Here is a 16,753-nt window from a genome sequence, read left to right as displayed (position 1 = left end):
CAGCCAATCGAGAGGTACCGGAGGCGGGCGGGCCCCTGAAGCCAGCTGCGCAGGCGGGGGGTGGCGCGTGGGCACGCGCGGAGGGAGGAGGGCGGAAGAGGCCGGCCTTTGTCAGAGGGAGCCCCCGCGCCTCGGCCAATCGCAGCGCAGGGGCGCCGCCGCCGCCCGGCGCAGGGCAGGGCGCCCGCGGCGGGATTGGCGGCGGCGGGGCCGGCGGGGGCGGCGATTGGGCGGCGGCGTTCGAAGGCAGGTTTGGCGCGGGGCGGCGATTGGCTGCGCGGGCGCAGCGCGAGCCCGGGCCCGGGGCGGAGGGAGGGAAGGGCGGGGGGCGCGCGCGGGGTGACGCCGCTGCCGCCGACACAAGGGGGGCGCGGGCGGGCGGCGCGCGGGGCCCAGGGCGGAACCGGCGGCAGCGGCACCGGGACGGCGGCGGCGGCGACCCCGGCCCCGGCTCCGGCTCCTCCTCGGCGGCCCCGGCGGCCGCTCCGTCCCTCGCCCCGGCGGCACCTCCCCATTCCCCTCCCTCGGCCCGCCCGTGTCCGCCCCGCCGGATGGCGGCGGCGGGCGCGGCGGCCGCCCCGGCGCTTTATGCGTGCACCAAGTGCAACCAGCGGTACCCGTTCGAGGAGCTCTCGCAGGGCCAGCAGCTGTGCAAGGTGCGGCGGCGGCGGCGGGGCGGCCCCGGCCGGGGCTGTTGGCGGGGCGGCGGGCGGGGGCGGAGCGCGGGCCGGGGCCCGGCCGGGCAGTAACGCGGCGCTTCCCCCGCAGGAGTGCCGCATCGCCCACCCCATCGTGAAGTGCACCTACTGCCGCTCCGAGTTCCAGCAGGAGAGGTACGGAGAGCGCTGCTCGGGGCCCCGCGGCTGCGGGAGCTGGGCCTGGCCGCTCCGGGAGAGCGGGCTGAGGGGGATCTCCGCAATGCTTATAAATATCTCCCAGGCCGGTGCCAAGGGGATGGCGCCAGGCTCTTTTCGCTGGTGCCCAGTGACGGGACGGGGAGCCGTGGCCATAAACTAAACCAGGAGAAGTTTCACCTCCACATGAGGAAGAACTTGCTTACACTGAGGGTACAGAGCACTGGAACAGGCTGCCCAGGGAGGCCATGGGGTCTCCCTCTCTGGAGACACTCAGCATTTGCCTGCGCGCGTTCCTGTGTCACCGGCTTTAGGTGACTCTGCCTTGGCAGGGAGATTGGACCGGCGTTCCCTTCCAACCCAACTCTTCTCTGATTCTGTTTGCAAGTAATTGCATGGGGAAGAATATCAAAGTGCGTGTTCATCACCTAATTCAACGTTGTGCCATTTTATCTCTTTAGCAAAACCAACACAATATGCAAGAAATGTGCCCAAAACGTGAAGCAGTTTGGAACGGTGAGTAGTTACTTGGTTCTTTATGCTGAAGTTGAGCTTGTTTGTGCTTCAAACCAAAACCAAAGTTCTCTTGCAACTAATCCTCTTATTTTCTTTTGAGAAAAACAAACACAAAACCAGCCCACACTATAGATTGCCATCCAGAAAAGTGATGGAAAAGCCTGAGATCTCTTGATTTCCTCTGTGGGTTACCATTTCTTTTCCCAAATTGAAATCCCTTTGGGTTATATATAGCTTAACAGTTAAGAATAGTTTCAATATAGCTATTTGTAACAAAGCAATGTTATTTCAGGCCGTGCATGGTAAGTTATTCCCTGCATATTCTCATAAGCACATGCTTCATGGCAGGAAGACCATTAGCTCTCATTCTTAATGAGTGGTAAATATGAAAATCTAGTAATACCACATACTTCATATTATGTAAGTCTTAAAAAATGGATGTTAATCATGTTGGCCTAATAAGTAGAAAAGATTTTGAGTATTATCTGCATCCATGTTTCTTTGCATTTTCTCATATTGAATTTTAGCTTCAGTTCTGTTGGAAAAATGAATTTTTCTATTGTGTGAATACACACATTGTATCTGAGCTGCCCTGCAGATAGGGGTTTTGGGAGCTATCAAGATAATCTTGTTGTGAAACAAAGAAGCCATAACTTTCAGATACTTGACATAAACCATATTAGTTGAAATTCAACTTATTTGAGAAACATAATAGCTGTTGGTATGCAGTCAGGCACTTTGTGAATGTGTATGTAAACTGAACAAAGAAATGCTTTCAGAAAGCTTAAAATGCAGCAAAATGAATTGCAGGACAGAGCCATCAGTGATTTTATCAGTGGTTCATCAAAAACCAGAACTGCACTGAAGATAATCAGCCACTTTTAACCTATGAAAACTGACATCAGTTTTCTTTTTCAGCACTCTATAAGTCTAGTTGAGTGTATGATATAAAAGTTGATAACCTGACCTGATATTTCAGACCAAATAGACCTGAACTTGGCTTTTGTTTGATGGTGGGGCTTTTTTGGTTTGTTTTAAGTTTCCTGCAGAATTGCAGGGATTAGGATACTAATCTTGGAACTGTAGGGTTATTGAATCCCTGAGCTGTGCAAAGGAGAGGGATGCCATCAGAAACTTCCAATCTAAAAAAAAAAATCACTTGGTTACTCTTCTTTCAAAGTTCTGTAAGTAATTTCTTAAGTAGTGTAGTAAAGCTGAGAGAAATTGTCAACATATTTTAAAAAATAAAAAGCAGTAAGTGTAGAGATTAGTAACCAGATAGATGTGTGTGTTTCTTTTATTGTGTTTGGGTTTTCATGGAAAGTCCAGGCTAGTTTTAACCCTTGAAGAAGCATCATTTTAGAGGAAAGGTTTGGCACTGAAGATAAAAATGGTAGGAAAAAGGTTCTTTAAGGTAGGTTATTTGAAGCCCTACTGGTTTTGAAGCATCATTGTGCCAATTGAAATACCTGTGTTCATTACTGCAAATACAAATATATTGACTTCAGTTCAACTTTTTTTTCAGCCCAAGCCTTGTCAGTATTGTAACATTATTGCAGCATTTATTGGCACAAAATGCCAGCGTTGCACCAACTCAGAGAAGAAGTACGGCCCGCCCCAGACCTGTGAGCAGTGCAAACAGCAATGTGCTTTTGATCGAAAAGAGGAGGGAAGAAGGAAGGTAGGCTTTGTTCCACATCTCTCATGGCTTTGTCTGACAATAGTGTTCCTCTTTCAGAAGAGAAAGATTAACAGGAATGTATGTGAAGTTCTCTAATACTGGATTAAAGTTGTTTATCTGTTGATAATCTATTTGAATTATTTTTTGTAACTTGCAATTGTTATTTTAGCTACTGAGCTAACTTTTAATTAAATCACTCTTTGTAAAAATAGGCATTAGTGTTAGCAGACAATTGTAGCTGGGGAACAGCAGTTAAGCAGCTCAACAGTTTCTTGTGTTTTGATATTTATTTTACTTTTATTTTCCTATCCATTGGATCTCGTGTATGTTCATAAGTTGAATCTGTCACTTTACCTCTTCTTATTTGCCTGCCTTGGCTTTAAGTAGAGCACCAGAGAGGTAGACTGATCTGAGCAGCCCTTTGTGTTCTGTTTTGTTAAATAGCTTTGGTGAGTGCCACTTTCTCATTCCAGGAGGTGCTGAGAAAATGACCTCAAAAGCCTCTTGACTGAACACAAGAATAATGCTGTTTTTACAGAAGAATTTACTTGTTACATGTAGCACGTTGTAAAAAAGACTCGTCCTTTTTTAAAGTTATTGTTATTTCTGCAATGTACAGCAGGTCCAAAAATTGCTAGGACTCTTTGTAGCATAACTTTAAATGACAAGAGGAATAAGATTCACTTTACTAAAAGAAACTTGCATATATTGGAGATACAATAGTGATGTTTCATACCAAAGATGTCAGTTTTTCCCAAGATAATGGATGAAGTGAAATAAAATCTCCTTGCAAATATTGAGTACATCTCTCTAGTGCAATATACTTGGAAATAAAACCTGAATTATTTCTCAAAAGGTTGATGGAAAGTTGTTGTGTTGGCTCTGCACGCTGTCCTACAAGAGAGTGCTACAGAAGACAAAAGAACAGAGAAAGAGCCTGGGGTCTTCACATTCTAACTCCTCATCCTCATCTCTTACTGAGAAAGACCAGCATCATTCAAAACACCACCACCATCACCACCATCATCATCGTCACAGCAGCAGTCATCATAAGTAAGTATTTCAAAAATTGAAATGCGTGTTGGTAGCTCTTCGTCCTCTGTGTTCTGTTTGTACTGAGATAGTAAGAAAAGCTATTTAAAACATGGTGTCAAAAGCAGTAGCAGAACATTGTTCTTCGTGGTCTTTCAAAATCCTTGGATTCTTAAAGTTTGAGTGAATGTGGTTCATTAAAAAAAAAGGGATTCTTGGTGATTGTCAACCTAGTTGATGTTAGAATCGGTAACAGGTCTAGGAAAAAGGCTCATGGAATAGCTACAGAAATGAGTTTCTTGAGGGCAAACTTGTATTTGGTTTCTATGCAGCAGCTGCTGAGTGGTACCTGCATTTGCCAAAGTTGTGTATTAGCAGTGAGAATCCTCATCCTGACTTGCTTCACCCTGACTTATTTGTGTACAAATAGTCAAAATGAAGAGGAGAAGCTGAAATGACAGTGTGGGATTGCCTTCAGTCTAGGACCAGTTTGTACCTCTTTGCCAGCTTTTGTAACCAGGTCTTGCTGGAGAAGGCAGTTTGGGAGTTATGATACAGACATAGGGACATAAGACTGTCGGTTCAGTTACTGTCACCTTAATAATATTCTACAGAGTTTTATCCCATTTTCTGCAGCTTTTCTCAACACATCTCTTACCATGGCATAAACCAACCTTAATGTACATATCAAATTTATTTAGTCATAAACTCCAGAATTCATTTGGGATTTTGTGCTGTTATAATAGTAGTCATGATTCTTATTTTCACTGATAGATTTGTGGCAGCATAACTTCAGAACTACTTACTTTTTGTGTTTGATAGTAAATACTGTGTCTGCAATGGTAATGACCTTGATCCCAGACACACAGACACTTTCCTTCTAAACTTCACCTTTCTAGTGCTTATAATTTTTCATCTTCTCTGAAACTTGCCTAAGTGTGACTTAGAGGCAAAATAAGATGAAATTATATTGGTAATGAGTAAAAGAGAAAGACCCATACTTTCACTTTAAAAAAGTGAAAATATTTGGCATTTTAGGAATTGGAAGAAAAAATTTTTTCTCATCTATGCACTGAGTTATTGTACTGTTCCTGTTCTTTCAAATCTCTGATGAAAATTGAATTACAGCAAGTTAAATCTAATTTGATGCATTTGGCACAGGTACAGTAGGGATTAAATTAAAAAAATAAGCTCTTTACTACTGGAAAGAGATTTTGATATACTCAAGACCTAGAGCAGTACTCATATCAATACAAAGGACAATGCTCCTGGTTTCCCACCTTTTTTTTTCTGTAGACTGCCATGGATCCATTGCTTCTGGTCCAATTAATAGGACTCCTTTTCCCTGTCCATTTCAGTTTTTGTTAAGATCAGACAATAGAGACAATGAGGTAGAAATACAGATTCTTGGAGCTATTTCACTCAGTGCAATCTTCTTCATTCTACCATTTCTATGTCAGTGTTCATTATTAGTTCCTTTTGAAATGATTGAAAGCAATTGGTTACAACTGAGAAGGAGTTATTTTCAGGGATCCAAATTTAACTTTACTCTTATGGCACCAAATGAGCACCATTTCAGGCAGTGTTCATAATGGCAGTATGGGAATCCCAGGAGAGCTACTTTAGACCAGCTGGCTGAGTACAAGATTAGCAGGACAAAGTTCACAAAAACTGGGAGGTATCAGCAAAAACGTTTGGCCATCAGTCTTCAGGTCTACCTCTTGTGACTTGTAATAGTGTAGATATTTAGCCAAGAAGTAATTTTATAGCTTCCTGAGATACTAAAGAATGGTCAGGAACTCTAGTATCCAACTGAAAATTCATAAATGCTCACCATATTGGAAAAAAAAGAAGTGGGGAGGGATTTTTCTCAAGTAGAGATACCATTCACATAAACTTACAAATAATGGCGTGTTTGATCAGTTACCAAGTACATTTCACATATTTCAGAATCAGCAATCTGAGTCCAGAACAAGATCAGGGACTATGGAAACAGAGGTAAATATGATATTATTTATTAATTTTCTTTTAATTTGTCTTGCAGTGTTCATTTAAAGAACTTTTTTCTTGCATTTCTGGCTAGTCTCTAGCATTCCACTTAGGAGCATGAGTTAGTTTTTTTACATGTACCAAATGGTGATACTAGAGAGTTGCATAGTATGAGGCTTTAGGTTTACATTTTGTTTGATTTCAGCCATAAATCCTCTGCAGCTATTCAGAATGAAACTCCAAAGAAAAAACCCAAACTGGAATCCAAGCCATCAAATGGAGATAGGTAAAGTTACATTTTTGTAAAGCTGAGCCATTTTAACCAAAGAGAGCACCGATTTGTGGCCAGTTGCCTTTCTTTGTTTGTCTGAAGAATGAGGGATGTGAAACTTGTGTCCTGCCAGATGGATTATTGGGTGGCATCTGAGTGCTGTCAGTCAATTAAGTTACTGTATAAGCAGAAATAACTTTTCCTGCATTTGCTGGGGGCAAAATTAAATAAAGCTTATGTACAAGGTAACAGTTATCAACCCAATGGTGTTCCCTCACACTGGGAAATTGTTCTATCAGTTAGATGAAGGGTAGAACCTGCTGCTTTAAGCTGACCCAGTACCTAGATAATGCTGTTGAACTTTAATGTGGGAGACTGAATCTTTATTCTGTCTCTGGCCAAATGGTCAGAATAGTTAAAAGTTAAAAGTGGCTGCTTCAGTCAAAAGATATTTGTCCCCCTCAAAGCTAATACTGAATTATATTTCTGCAGGTGTATGTAATGTGTGCCATTAGTAAGGTAATTTGCCAGTTGCATCCATTTCTGTCAGGTACATACTTTTTTTGCATTAGTCCTTAAGGATGTTTATGGAATTATTAATTATCAAATTTATCAAAGTTTTTTAAAAGTGTTTTTCTTTTTTCTTTTGACGCTGTAAGTAACTATTGGTTTTCACTTTTAGTAGCTCTATAAATCAGTCTGCAGACAGTGGAGGAACTGACAACTTTGTCCTCATAAGTCAGCTGAAAGAAGAAGTAATGTCACTTAAACGTCTTCTGCAGCAAAGAGATCAGACTATTTTAGAGAAAGATAAAAAGGTAAAAATTACACCTGCTTTATCAGAACTTTATAATTTTGTTTTCTGATTTGTCGTCTCCTAAAAATGTCAGAACAATAAGATAAAAACAGTCAGATACAACTGTTTTATACAGCAGCTAATCAGATCTTAACATCTAAAGGAAAACTTTTGCACTCTTGAATCATGAATATATTTTGTCTCCTAAGTCAAAGAGTAATTCATCTTACCTCACTTCAGCCATGAAGAAGTTAGCCTGTTACTCAGGCTGAGTGCCACAGGTCATGGATAAAGTGCCAGACAGTTTGAGCATGTTTTACATGCTCTTAACTGAGTCATGGCAAAGAGTAGTAACCATTCTGAGTTTAGCGTAGTTTTTATTTAGTTTTAAACTGAAGCATTGCTAGCCATAATAAGTTGATGTCCAAATTTCCATTAATGAAAATTAAGTGGTTGTTTTTATAGGATTGGCAAGTATGTGTACTATGAGTTGTCAAGTTTTTGTGAGTAGTCAGAGACTAGAAGAAAAGCTTGGATTAAGTGCCTGTCAGTTAATGAAAGTTAAGTGAAATCGTCAGGCCCAAGTGGCTTCAGCAGAACTCTTACAGAAGATTCACCCTTCCAACAAACTAATGACTAGCAAGAAAAGAGGAATAACAACAAATGCACACTTTGATTTGCATTTGCTTTATTTCTCTGCCATCTGAATAACTAGATGCTTTTAGGACACTGTAGCAGTGGCTTTAGAATGTCTGTTTAGGATTGAGTAGGTTATGGAATTGTATTCCAAACAAATCTATTATATTTTCAAGTAAAATTTGGATTATGAATGCATGGTGGCCTACCAGACATTGATGGTTAAGAAAGACTCGTTCATACTGAAAGGGAAATGCTTACACTTTTAAACCATAGTTCAGTATCTTCATTTCTACACATAGTTGTGTTTTCTAAAGGATGTTGATCCTATTTTCATTTATGTTACTGTTAAAATATACCTAGTGTTGGAAGTACTTGCTATTCCAAGCCTTTAAGTGTTTAATGTGAAAGAGCTGAACAGTCTGTTATGGATTCTCTTTAGGTATTTTCTTCAAAGGACAGACATTAGGCCCTGATCTTTCTCTTATATAGCTAGGAGAAGACCACGGGTTAGTAGGAAGTTCAATTATCAGTTTTTATTTTCAATCTACTGGGCAAAGCTAACAAAAGTGGTAGGTAAAGAAATGTCACCTACTTCTGCATAACCACTGCAGTGACATGTTTTGTGCAGTTTCCATAGGGAGAGCATCTATTGAGTTTAGTATCCCCACTGCTAAAACTATTTGACTTCAGGGTTTTTGAATTTAGTCTCTTTCAGGCACGAAGTCCTCACTTTCAGAATGTCACTTACTTTTTCAGCTGCTGCAGGGGGGACAAAAGTTGAACACATTATGCAGTGTTTGCATTGCTGAAAAATTACAACAAATGAACATACTGCAGTTTTTTTTTCGCTGTGAGATAGGAGACATGTACTGGGTGAAAAGCCTGAGCCATACCTGTGGGAGATTGCTGTTATGGGTGTGTCTCAAGATTTGTGAAGGGACAGCATTTGAACAGTTTTGAATGCTCCAAAAGTAAAACCTCTGAATTGTGTGGCAACAAAAACAGCTCAGTACACCATCTTTACAGATAATACTTATTCATCACTTTCTGTTATGAGTCAAGGTATCAGCCACATCATTATCAATGCTTATTGTGTGCAGTAGTAGCCTTGTTTGTCTTTCTGCACAAAACGGTAATGAGAAACCACAGCGTTACTGTGGGGCCCTGAGACTTCATTATTAGGACAGAGCCACAGTTTGCTGAATGTTCACAGGTAGTTTGCTCACCTAGTGGCATATTTCACTGTGGTGCAGCACTACACTAGTTTTTTATATTTAGCGTGAGATATGTGGGTTTGCACTGGATGCCCTGTAGGCTACACCAGCCGTATCTTGAGCAGCAGCGTGTGTTCAGGGAGTTATGTACCATCATAGCAACATACCTGCACTTGGCCTGTTATTGACTGTTCTTTTGAACAATATCTGTTTCACTGCATGTGATTTAACACATACTAAGGCTGGCAATTGCAGTCTTGGTAGTCACTTTAGGAGGAAATGCTCTGGTTTGTTATGGCAGGCATCTTTGCTAGCAAAAAGGCTTCATTTCCTAATAAATCTGGAATGTATGCATTGTATATATTTTTCCTTCTGCTTAGGACAAAATGTAGCATAAAACGACACAAAAACACCCTTTTTATTGTCTTTGTAGTAAAGATTTTTTGGGTGTTACCACACGTTATAACTGAGAGATGTTACTGAAGATTGTGGTAAGCATCTCACAGCTAAAGGAACAGTAAACTGTAAATCATCAGTCTTGTATTTGAATTTTTTTTGTTGAGCTTTAGCCTATTTTATACAAAATTCTGAGCCAATAGTATGGTTCTATGACTACACTTGCTTTCTGCTTATAAAATAGGTATACAGATTTTTCAAACTGCTTCTCAAGTGCTGAACTGTCAATACTGCAATAGTAAATAAGTACAGCATTTCCTGGGATTCCTGAGCCTTTGCTAAAGATTTCACATATTGACTAGAAGATGTGTCCTGTTGCAGTTCAGGGAATTTTCATAGGATCTGTGTTTTTCAGTTGACAGAATTGAAGGCAGATTTCCAGTACCAAGAGTCTAACTTGAGGACAAAGATGAACAGTATGGAGAAAGCTCACAAGGAAACTGTGGAACAGTTGCAGGTGCGTAATTGTTTATCAATGCTTGGGAAATACTTCAGATGGAATCATATATTCAGGCTGTTCAGTGTGTTCACTCCAATACAGTAGTACCAAATTCATGAATGGTCATTGCTATGCTTAACTTTGGATGCATTGTGCAGAAGTTCTGGAGTCAACAGTTTCCATATGAGTTAAACTCACTCTTTGAACTTAAAAAGGTAAAGCCTTACCTCATGTGCTTTCTCAAAGTTTATTTTTTGTGTCTGTTCTCTGACAATTTATCAGTTATCATTGGGCTATGGATCTGATTTAAGCACTCAGCATTAACGCATTGGCAGCTAGATGTCTCTTGTTAAAGTATAATTTACCAGGAGGAAAGCCTGAATTAGTTGCCTTACAAATCACAGACTGAGCAGACAATCAGTGCAATAGTGGATATACTAAATGTTGCAGTATAGGGAGTGTGATTACTTTCTCTGTTGAAGACAGAATATGCATATCAAGAAACATACACACTTCTTTGAAAAGTGATCATTATCTTCTCTGAATGTTCCTAGCCTGTACATTTTCAGAATTTGTTCATAAATGCAAAGCACATGACACTACTATTTCAGTAACATACTTTTTTTAATCTGTGTTGCAGGCCAAAAACAGAGAACTGCTCAAACAGGTCGCAGCATTGTCCAAGGGTAAAAAGTTTGATAGAAGTGGGAGTATCCTTACATCTCCTTGAGGAACTGGTTCTTTGTGGGGTTTGCTACTCAATGTACATTTGAGTAATTCTGTGAAGCCCTTAAAATCCTGTGTAGTGGAAAAAATATTTTTGCACACCAGATTAGTTGGCATGTTTCCTACATGTTTTTATAATTAATATGCAGCATTTTTTAGTTACTGTTCAGATGAAATACTTCAACTGGCTTGAAGAATGTTTTTATTTTTTTGATATTGGAAACCTTTTGCCAGCAATAGTATTAAACAATTGCATAGAGAACATAGCAGTGCTCTCTCTGAAAGGACAACATGCAATAACAAACTAGGTGTACTTTTTACAAAGTAGCAACTGAGTCTTTTAAACTACAATGATGTCAGCCAAAAGTTCTTGAATCTGCAGTGACACTGAACACTGGTTTCTGGCAACCGTTCTTTTACTTTGTATGAAAGTATAAATTTGGAATGGAAATCATGGTGCTCTCAAGTGGAACTAAAAAGAGGCATATACGTATGTGTAAATACGACTGTAATGGTTATATTCTTTGTTATAACAAGTAATTAGTGTTTTACCTTCTTGTGATAGGGACTGACTGAAAGATTATCTATTGTACAGTAACAGAGGCAGTGTGGTCTTTGTAAGATTTACTGTAGACTTTTCTTGCAAGTGCCTTTCTCCAACTGTTTATTTATAGGAATGTTGGTATTTTGTACATAAGGTTTTTATGTTTTAAAAATCATGTTTAATAAATGTTTTATGTAAATATAAATGTGTGTACAGAGGAATCTGAAACAAAGATCAAAGTGCTAGTGCAGTGCTCGAGGCAGCACTAAGAGCTGGCTAGCTGATTGATGGACAGTGAGTATTGGCTTTAGATAACCTTTGTAGCTTGTGTCTGTGAGGTGTAGAATTTTATTAGTGCTGCTAATGCCAAACACTTCCTGAACAAAAAAACAATTTTATTTTTTTTTGCCACACTGGAGTTTTGTGGTTTGTTTATACATTTTTCCCATTTGGCACAGCACTAATTTTAATTCCATAGCAGACATTGTACTCCAATGTTACATCCTTAGCTAGTGATACACAGTCAAAGTTTTAATTGTGTTTATTTCCCATTGTCTGGTTTAATGTACTTGGTTGTAACTTATGGTGATTCTTCTTAATGAATTACAAGATTCACATCCCCCACTGAAGATGCACACTGAGAAAAGAGTAGCCAAAACTGAAATTAATTAAGGGAAGTCTTGAAATTAATTAAGGGAACGGATGTGGTGTTGTAGGGTGGGTTTTAATGTTTTGGGTGGATTTTCATTCTAAATTACATCAGTTTAAGGTTAGCTCTGCTCCTAATGGACATGAGTCATATTCAGAAATTTCTATTAAACAATAATTTAGTATACCCCAAGGTATCTGTTCAGGAAGGTAAGTTATGAATCAGCATAAAAGGAAGTAGACTTACATGGGTAAAGGTTTAAGTCAGCTCTGGATACTGACTGGTAACTGTTGATATTTCAGCAAACTTAATTGTGTAGAAACAGCTACTACACATTTTTAATTGAAGAACAAAAGTCTATAGACCCTTGGCTGTTCACCCAGCTATACTGATCTATGAACACTTTCTCAATAGTTCAAATGAGCTCCAGCAGCGACAGACTACTGAAAAATATGAAAAATTTAATCTATCTTGTTTCGTGTAGTATATGTGTATTTTTATACCCTAAAATCAACTTTGTAAGTTTATGAAAACTCCTCTTAAAACATATTAAACTAGGGTAGAGAATGCTGCTATCTTTGGGGTTGTTATTAATTTTTTTAGTAAACAAATTTATGACTTTTATTAATTCAGATTTAATATTTGGGTCATTTTTTTCCATTTTGATGGTGACCCATACTCACTGAAATGAGTTTTAAAATACAGAGATGCATAGCAAAATTTAGTGTTTGAATTAAGATTACTTAATTATATCAGTTCAAGCTGCAGTCAGGACATTTTAAAGAAACAAGCAGAAGTTCTGTATTAGAGGTAATTGACTTCATAAATCCCAGTCAGAAGAATTTTTAGGGGTTTCAGAGTGTTTAGTTCTAATTAAATACCTGTGGGTTTTCTTACATAATCTCATTTTTAACATTAATTTTTTAAAGTCCTTAATTAGCCAACTGAATCCCAGTCCTGAGAATCATGTTCTGGAGCAGTAGATGGTTGACATAATAAACTGATGTTCTTTAAACGTGGATCTGCGAGGAGATTGTTGTACTGTATTGTGCTTTTTAGCCTGTTTCCAGATGTTGATTAGCATTGACCAGTAATGGCCATTTTGGCTCAAGTTATTTATGTATTTTAAACCTGTGAATATTGCAGCCCCCTTTTAGATAGTTTGTCCAAATCCACGTTCTGCAGTGAAGCTGTTCAGCTGTCCACATGTATAGATAATTGAAATCCTGTACTGGCACACATCTGACCATTGACATTTTGTACCTTTTCTAAATCCAATGTTTCACAATAAAATCTTGTCAAAACATTCATCTGTCTTTTAAAAATTATTCAAAAATCCATATTTTGTGTTAATCTTTCATGCTACATTACTCACTAAAAGTCTGTAGTCAAAAAATGGGCTGAATTTAATATTTCAATTTCTGTTAAGATTAGGCACCTTGGGCTGTCTACAGATTGTAACAAACTACAGTTACAGATTACTTTGTCTCATGAAAATATTTTTGTTTTCTACAACAGAATTATAATGTATAGAAATATTTTCCTATCGAGAAGAAAAACATATGAAGTGACATTGATAATTTGTTTCCTTTCTTGTGTCTGCAGGAGTTAGGTGCCCACAGCAGCATCCTGCTGGCTGTCAGTCACAGTGGCTCCTAGTGTTTAGAGCACTGGTGCTGCAGATTGTAAATCTCATGTTATATTTTTCTCAGCAATCAATCTTCGTCTTTCCCCATCCAGAAGAATACTTCTCATTCAAGAGTTAAAGTTCAAAACAAAAACAAAGAAAAATACCACCCCCCCCCAAAAAAAAAAAAAAAAAAACAAAAAAACCCCAAAAAACCGAAACAACCAAAAAGAACAGGTCCAACAAGAGAGTAAGATTCTCTATCTGGTCAAGGCAATTACTGAGAGAATCTTTGAGTTCCAGAGCATCTCAAAACTGTTGATACTTTGTGTTAGGTATATTAATGATCTAATGCAGGATTGCTCTCAGACTCATTTTAATGCAAACTGGTAGCAGCAGCTTTGAAGCTATTTATTTTTAAAGCTGAGAGTAAGTCAAAATTAGGTATGGTATACTTATTTTAGGTGTGGCTTTCATGTGACCCATGGAAAATGTGTGTAACCAGCCATGTAACCAATTGTCTCCTGAAAAGATATTTGCATCATTTGAAGCAAATTTCCTTAAAGAAGATTTAAACTGATACAACCTGTGTATGGGTATTCAGGCAGTTCTTTATGGTCTTTAGTACCTTCAAAAGTTCAGATCCACACTGATTTTTATGAAAACACTGATGTTTATGATTATAAACTATAGCTTTTGAAATGGAGTAACAGCTTTTCATGTCATTTTATTCATTCAAATGATTACTAAAATATTGGTACTACAATAGAATACACATTTTCTGATATATTATGTGCATTTGCTTTAGCTTTCCTAGTGGAAGAAGTACTGATACTGCTGAGGTACAGAAATTACCTCTGTTGAATCTCACAGAAGAAGTAGGGGGTATTGGACAGGGGGATTGTTGAGGTGAATGGAGATGTTTGTGCTGCTCCTGGAGAAAGGAGGAGGGTAATGGAGATGTCAGGGCTAATGAGGAAGAGAGACCTCTGAGAAACCATGTTACTTGGTTATTGAATGTAGTGAATCACACAGCTGGGTTTTTTAAGAGATACATATTCTCTATATCTGTAAAATGCAGCGTTGCTTACGGGAGATTTTTGGTTTTGGGGTTTGTTTTTAGCAATACTAGAGCCCAGGTTTTAGAAATGAATAGAACAAACTACTTGATTAAATTGAGATACAAAGGTGTAACATCCACCTTTTAAGCAGTTAGTCATAACTGTGTAAGTCAAAAAAACAGGTAAAACTACAACAGACCACTGCATACCATAACCCCCGCTGGGTAATGGTGCAAGTTTCACTATACAACTCCAAGTGACTATCTCTCTATTCTCACACATTAGACAGAAATTGTCCTTGAAGGTATGTCACTCAGCAGCACATGAATCATTGACATTTTCCCTTGCTTTAACTTAAACAGAAAACAAGTCTGGAGTTGTCTGTTTGCCTTTGGAAATGTTCATTGTAGTGCACTGGCACTGTTCTAACTGACCCTGTTGCTCCTGGCAATTTCTCTTCAGTATATCTCCTGGTGGGTAAAGGTAATTTTGCATTTTGACTGAAGTAGTCAGTCATGTGCCATGGATGCTGATGTGCTAGGCAAGCCAGGGGACAGTAGATATTTGTGTTCATTTTCCTTCTGTCTGCTAAGGGTTTCCGACTTTGGAGTACTTGGTAAGTACATTCATTTTTAAATGTCGGCTGTAAAACAGGCCTTCCAGCTTCTGCAGAATACTGAAGGCTAAAGTTAAACCCGCATCACCTTTGCAAACAAAAGGTCAGTACTGGAGGTGTAAGCAGAAGACTCCTTTTATAGGGTCTTCTTTTGACTGCAGGTTTGTGGACAAACAAAAATAGATTGGACTAACAAATAGGTGAGAGTTTAGACCCCCAGGCAATCTTACTACGGGTTGGGTCAGAGGAATGTGATGTATTCCTCCTATGGCTTCTGTGGGTATTAGAATTTGCAAATAATTGATTTTTCCCAAATTGATTTTTACCTCCTGTTGTAACGCCTCTCCCACTTTTTCAGTACCTTAGAGCAACGTGTTTTGAACTGAGTGCTGAAAACTCATGTTTTCCCTTATTTGAATCAGCAGATAAATGTGTTTTGCTGTATTTCAGTAAAATGTGTAAGGCATTCACAATTTGTCCTTTATCAGATGCATCAACTCATGTCTTTAGTTTTATTTATAGAGGTTCCTTGGGAAACTTTTTACAACCTTCCAAAAAGGGGAAGAGCTGTAAAGCTGTATTATCTGGAATAACTTAAACCGTTGCTGAAAGGCAAACAATTAATTCAAGCTGACTCCCCTGAAGCAGTCTAGTGGTGCTCATACAACCTATTGCAGTGTTTAGTTGCACTGCATGTTACAAAACACAACCAGGAACAGTAATTTCAATCATTCTTTCGAGATCTACAAGGATTTGCTTGCTGGTCACTTACCTGACAAAGTGCATCATTCAATGAAGTTACTATAGGCAAAAAGCCTTTGTCATACAATCATGGAGTTTGAGTTGCAAAAGATTGTGGAGATCCAACCATTAACGCAGTCAAGTCCACCACCAATCCAAGTCCCTAGGTACAAAATGTACACATTCTCTGAACACTTTCAGGGATGGTGATTCCACCATTTGCCTAGGTACCCTGTTTCAATTCTTGACAACCATTTCCATGAGGAAATGTTTCTTAATAACCAATATAAACCACCCCGGTGCAATTGAAAGCTATTTTCTTTTGTCCTATCACTTGTTATCTGGGAGAAGAGACTGACTCTCACCTCACTAAAACCTCCTTTAAGGCAGTTCTAGAGAGCAGTATTTCCCTGCCAGTCCTCCTTTTCTCCAGGCTGAACACCCCCAGCTCCGTCAGCCACTTCTCACCAGACTTGTGCTCCAGACCCTTCCCCAGCTCCGCTGCCCTTCCCTGGACACGCTCCAGCCCCTCAATGTCTCTCTTGCAGTGAGGGGCCCAGAACTGAGCACAGGATTGGAGCTGTGGCCTCAGCAGTGCTGGGTACAGGGGGACGGTCACTGCCCTGCTCCTGCTGGCCACACCTGGCTGAGCCAGGCCAGGATGCCATCGGCCTTCTGGGCCACCTGGGCACTGCTGGCTCATGTTCAGCTGCTGTTGTCCAGCACTTCCAGGCCTTTCCAGCTGTGACCCACGTGCAGGCCCTGGCACCTGGCCCTGTTGAACCTTTTATAATTAGCCTCAACCCATCAATCCAGTCTGTTCAGCTCCCTCTGCAAACTATTCTTGCCCTCCAGCAGATCAACAATCACACTTGGTGTTGTCTGCAAGCTGGCTGAGGGCC

The 16,753-nt window shown here is 39.8% G+C and overlaps 1 protein-coding gene across 6 annotated transcripts; it reads left to right on the top strand.

The window, feature by feature from the left end:
* The first annotated feature begins 543 nt into the window (after positions 1-543).
* FAM76B (family with sequence similarity 76 member B) lies at positions 544-13,112 on the top strand. Of its 6 annotated transcripts, none has more exons than XM_063148884.1 (10): positions 544-656; positions 769-833; positions 1,316-1,370; positions 2,896-3,051; positions 3,908-4,104; positions 6,034-6,081; positions 6,278-6,358; positions 7,029-7,161; positions 9,804-9,905; positions 10,528-13,112. In XM_063148884.1, exons 1-10 carry the CDS (start codon positions 552-554, stop codon positions 10,615-10,617), a joined length of 1,032 nt encoding a protein of 343 aa, XP_063004954.1. In that variant the 5' UTR covers positions 544-551; the 3' UTR covers positions 10,618-13,112. The 6 variants fall into 6 exon arrangements, with proteins under 6 accessions (XP_063004954.1, XP_063004953.1, XP_063004956.1 ...); XM_063148883.1 differs by having other exon boundaries at positions 7,026-7,161; XM_063148886.1 differs by lacking the exon at positions 6,034-6,081.
* The last annotated feature ends 3,641 nt before the right edge of the window (positions 13,113-16,753 follow it).

Source organism: Melospiza melodia, chromosome 2 (genome assembly GCF_035770615.1).
Source record: "Melospiza melodia melodia isolate bMelMel2 chromosome 2, bMelMel2.pri, whole genome shotgun sequence".
NCBI classification, from domain to species: Eukaryota; Metazoa; Chordata; class Aves; order Passeriformes; family Passerellidae; genus Melospiza; species Melospiza melodia.
Note: the sequence above shows the minus strand (reverse complement) of the source record. Positions and strands in the feature narration are given on the sequence as shown.

Bases quoted from the DNA above. Each gene is read 5' to 3' on its own strand.
- FAM76B (XM_063148883.1), top strand. From the start codon at position 552: ATGGCGGCGGCGGGCGCGGCGGCCGCCCCGGCGCTTTATGCGTGCACC. The intron at 3,052-3,907 runs GTAGGCTTTGTT...ATTTCTCAAAAG, and splicing joins AAGAGGAGGGAAGAAGGAAG to GTTGATGGAAAGTTGTTGTG. The intron at 9,906-10,527 runs GTGCGTAATTGT...TCTGTGTTGCAG, and splicing joins AAACTGTGGAACAGTTGCAG to GCCAAAAACAGAGAACTGCT.